This window comes from Trichechus manatus, unplaced genomic scaffold (assembly GCF_000243295.1).
Source record: "Trichechus manatus latirostris isolate Lorelei unplaced genomic scaffold, TriManLat1.0 scaffold00031, whole genome shotgun sequence".
NCBI classification, from domain to species: Eukaryota; Metazoa; Chordata; class Mammalia; order Sirenia; family Trichechidae; genus Trichechus; species Trichechus manatus.
Window position 1 is genome coordinate 12717932 of NW_004443967.1, and position 4351 is coordinate 12722282.

Below are 4351 nucleotides of genomic sequence, written 5' to 3' on the forward strand. Positions count from 1 at the left end.
CTATTGACTGGATGGGGAGGAGCATGGATGTCCTGGCTGCATTGAAGAGGAGGGCAGCATAGAGATAGGGCTGGGAATGGGCTGCTCTGCCTTTCAAGGTAGAAGCTGTATGCCTAGAGAGGAAGTGTGGAGCATAGAACAGTACTTTTACATTTAGGCCTAGGCAGCCTCCTTCTTGGGTAGTGTTCTTTTCCCCATCTGGGTTATAGGCTAGTCCAAATCCAGGGTCTCTGTAGTAGATTGATTGCAATAATGATCCCAACTGTTCCTTCCTCTCTACCCCCCTTTACAATATGACTTTGTAATTCCTTTCATCAGTAGATGGGATCCATTTCCTCACCCTTGCATCTGGGCTGGCCTTGTGACTTGCTTTAACCAAATGAATGTGGCAGAAGTGATGGTGTACCAGTTCCAAGCCTTGGCCTCAAGAGGCCTTGCAAACTTCTACTTACTGTTTTGGACCCTGCAACGGCCATGTGAATAAGCCCAGGCTGGCCTGCTGGAAACATGTGGCCCAGTCACCCCCATCAACCCAGCTGACGGTTAGTCAACGCCTGGAGGGAGAGCCACTTAACTGACCTGCAGATGACTGTAGCTACATGAGGGACCTCGGCTGAGACCAGAAGAATCTCTCCATTGTGTCTGGCCTAAATTGCTAACCCAGAATTGTAAGCTAGATTAATGGTTGTTGTTTTAAGCCATTAAGTTTTGGGGTGATTTGTTTCACAACAACAGATAACTAATGTAGGCTCCAATCAGAGGAGGTCAGGAGGAGGGGCCTGACATCTTGGGAAGGCCTGGGCTATTGGTGAGGGTGGGAGCTGAGAACAAAGAGTTGCGTGAAACCAGGAAGGCTCAACAGTTAGGTCTTACCTTGAGGACCCCTGGAGATCCAGCAGAGGAAGCCGAGATCCTAAAGGAAGAAGGGGTATGGAGGAGCCTGGGTAGAGCTGGCAGGAGAAATAAGAACCAGGACACTTGGTTACCCTGGGGAATAAATAAACTTTAATAACGGTGAGAAATAGTTTTGCGCATGTACTCGTCCCAGATGCTCTCTCTTCTTAGTGGGCAGGCCTTCATCACATCACTGGGCTGGACGCCCCGCGATGCAAACTCCTGATTCATTAGCATCAGATCTCCAGGGAATTCAGAAAAATGGAACAGGCATCGGTTCGTTGGGCCAGTGATGCACCGTTCTAGTTTTGTTGTGGGGAGGAAGGGTCTTCGTTCATTCGCATTACATGTCAAACATTTTTTTGGTTCTTCTGACTTGAAAATGACATTCATTCTTATTTCTTGCTTGTTTGCAGGTTTGCTCTCTGTCTCTTTCTTCTCCTCCTGCTTGGTAGTCCCGTGATTATTTGTGTCAAAGTTATCCCCCTCTTCTCTGCCCTTGTCTTTTGCCATGGGGCCCAGGCTCACTCCTGACAAACATGAAGCGTTCCTAAACCTTTCAATGTAGGGTAAAAGCTGCTGATTTCTCAGGGCTCGAGCAAGCTGCATCCTTTCTATGTGCTTGCTAATGTTGATCCTTTCTCGTTGTGGCATTTTAAACTCCTCTGGGGGCACAGTCACCCTTGCTGTCCATATTTTTTCCAAGGGTCCACAAGTCGGACAAGGAGATGGACTTTGTTTTTTATATTCCATTGCCTGTTTGTAGTCTGAGGATAGCAACTGCAATTCCATGAGCATCTTCCGTTCTTCCTCTTGCTTATAAGCCAAAAATCTTCTTGCTGCTACGGTGTGAACACCACCTAGACGCTGCCAATGAGAAAAGGATTATTAAAATTCCAATTGTACAGAGCCAGGGGGCACCCACAGAAAGAACTAGCCCTTGACCCTTTCTCCCTCCATTGCTGAGTGTGTGAGGTCCCCCATGTAGTGGAAAGAGGACAGATCTTTGGGATGAGGCAAGCCTGGGTTCAAATCCTGACTCTACTTCTTACCTACGATGCATACAAAAGAATTTTCTTGACTTTGCAGGGTCATTGTGAGGCCTCAACAAGACAACATATAGGAAAGCAACCAGCACATGGTAAGAGCTCCAAAAAAAAAAAAAAAGGCAGCTTTCATCATTTGTTATCATTTATAGTATATTCCTAACTGGGACTTTTAAATAAGAAAGTCTTCTGCTATGCACATATGGAAACCATTCAGTCAATTTGCGGGGCCACTCTTTGGGAGACTTCTCCATTGACAGTGGCTTTTGAACCTCTGGAACCCCCTAGCGAAATTTCTTGGAGTCAGTGGGGCCTTCCTACATGTAAACTTCAGGGCACTTACTAGGATCTCTTTTTCCATAGGGGAGTATTTCCCAAGGGCAATGCGTGGGTCTGATTTGTAGAACTTGGTCCACATCCTGGAAGGCAGAGAGGCAGGTATATTAGAAAGGCTCTTTCTAGTTTTCCCACTTAGAGTGAGAAATCTCACAAAGGGTGATTCTGTATTAGCCAGATTGAGGCCACTGTGAGCAGGGACTTTTAAAGTCACAGGGTAAGCTCCTCTGCATGGCTTCTTTCTGATATAATGCGAAGGAAAGAACTGGAAGCACAGGTTATACTCACCCCAACTGTGAAGTTAGGCATAGATCGTCTTGGCAAAACAGAGAGCCTTTATCCTGGAAGGAATGACTTGTATTGAGTATTCTGACTGACTTCCCTTTCTTCTTATTCAAATTCCCCTCTGGAGTCTTCCTTTCTTGGGCCCTTGATCTGCCAGTCTTCTGAAGGCCATTCTCCTCCATTCTTTGATCATATTCTGCCAATAGGCTAGGATGGGAGATGTTAATGTCTGGGGTTTGTTTCTAAGACAATTTCATGGGAACCCAAGGGAGAGTCACAAACATTTCTTGCATCATAACTGGTCTGGTTAGGGGCTATTGTGAAGTTTGAGTTTAAGGCATCAGATGATCCCCTGGGATGAAATGGACACACACCATCACAGTCCAGAAGGACAGCCACTTAACTGACCTGCAGTTGACTGCAGACGTGAGAGGGAGGATGGGTAGAGTGTGGCTAACCGGTGAGCTCGCTGTGTCACTGCCCCTTAAAAGCCCAGGAAGGCCTTTCAGTCCTTGTGGGATGAAGACTCAGCCTGCTAAAGTCTCTCTTTCATATTTGCGTGCCTCTCCAATCTTAACACCTCATGCTCCAACCATACCACTCAATCGACTTAGTAATGATACCTGGCATAAGAGAACTTCAGCTTAAGTTGAGAAAAACAAAAGGCTTAATGCAGATAAAAAATATGACTGACTTCCAACAATTCTGATGTGATGTCAAACTGAAGGACAAGAAAAACAAAAGCACCAAAAACAAAATCACCTCCTCAGAGAGGCCTGCCTTGACCACTGTTTGTAACGTGGTCCCATCCCCAGTCATTCTTCATCAACCTCCACTATTTCCTTCAAGCACTTCTAACAGTTGTTCTCAGCGTGGGCTGCATTGGACTCATTCAGGAAGCTTCATAAAATGCTGATGCCTGGGTCCCTCCCCTAGCTATTCTGATGTACTAGGTCTGAGGAGAGGCCTGGGTATCCAGATGTTTGGATGCTCCCCAGGTGATCCTAAGCTGAAGGCCAAGTTGAGAACCACTGCCTTACAGCATCTGTACTTACCGTGTTTATTGTTGTCTTGCTCCTCCTATTAGAATGTAAGCTCCAAGAGGCCAGGAAAGCTGTTTATATTGTTTATTGCTATTTGTGGAGCCCTGCTGGTGCAGAGGGTAAGAGTTCAGCTGCTAACTAAAAGATCGGCAGTTTGAATCCAACAGCCAGCCACTCCTTGGAAGCCCTATGGGGCAGTGCTGCTCTGTCCTATAGGGTCGCTATAGTCAGAATCAACTCAACGCCAATGGGCTTAATTTTTGGTTTTCCCAGACCTTGGCACATAACCCATTGCCATCAAGTCGATACTGACTCATAGCGACCCTATAGAACAAAGTAGAACTGCCCCATAAGGTTTCCAAGGCTGTAATCTTTACAGAAACAGACTACCACATTTGTCTCCCATGGAGTGGCTGGTGGATTCGAACCACTAATCTTTCAGTTAGCAGCCAAGAGTTTAACCACTGCGCCACAAGGGCTCTTTTTTCCTGGCACATAGAAGATAATAAATGTGTATTTGTAGAATTAAACAAACAACAACAACAACAAAAAAGCCTTTTCTTAGCTAAAATAGCACTACAAAGTGAACCAGGCCTGGCCGGCAAGATTTACCTCTTCTGGCCACTGGGAAATGGGAGGGGATTGGGGATTGGGCCAAACAACCCTCAGCTCCTTCCAGCAGGCATCTCTACTGGCTGGTTGGATCAGGTGAGGCCACAGTGCTATGGGTAGGAGGTGGCATCTCTC

The 4351-nt window shown here is 46.3% G+C and overlaps 1 protein-coding gene across 1 annotated transcript; it reads right to left on the reverse strand.

The window, feature by feature from the left end:
• Window positions 1-1005: 1005 nt before the first annotated feature.
• Window positions 1006-2743, reverse strand: CUNH10orf120 (chromosome unknown C10orf120 homolog). The gene is made up of 4 exons (XM_012555111.1): window positions 2565-2743; window positions 2284-2359; window positions 1521-1761; window positions 1006-1136 (listed from the first exon to the last, which is right to left on the reverse strand). The coding sequence occupies exons 1-4, from the start codon at window positions 2741-2743 to the stop codon at window positions 1006-1008; spliced, it is 627 nt and encodes a 208-aa protein (XP_012410565.1).
• Window positions 2744-4351: the final 1608 nt, after the last annotated feature.

Excerpts from the sequence above, each read along its gene's own strand:
- CUNH10orf120 (XM_012555111.1), bottom strand. The coding sequence starts at position 2,743 with ATGGAGGAGAATGGCCTTCAGAAGACTGGCAGATCAAGGGCCCAAGAA. Across the intron at positions 1,762-2,283 it reads CTATGGAAAAAGAGATCCTA|CGTCTAGGTGGTGTTCACAC; the intron begins GTAAGTGCCCTG and ends TCTCATTGGCAG. Across the intron at positions 1,137-1,520 it reads ACGAGAAAGGATCAACATTA|ATCTGATGCTAATGAATCAG; the intron begins GCAAGCACATAG and ends AATTCCCTGGAG.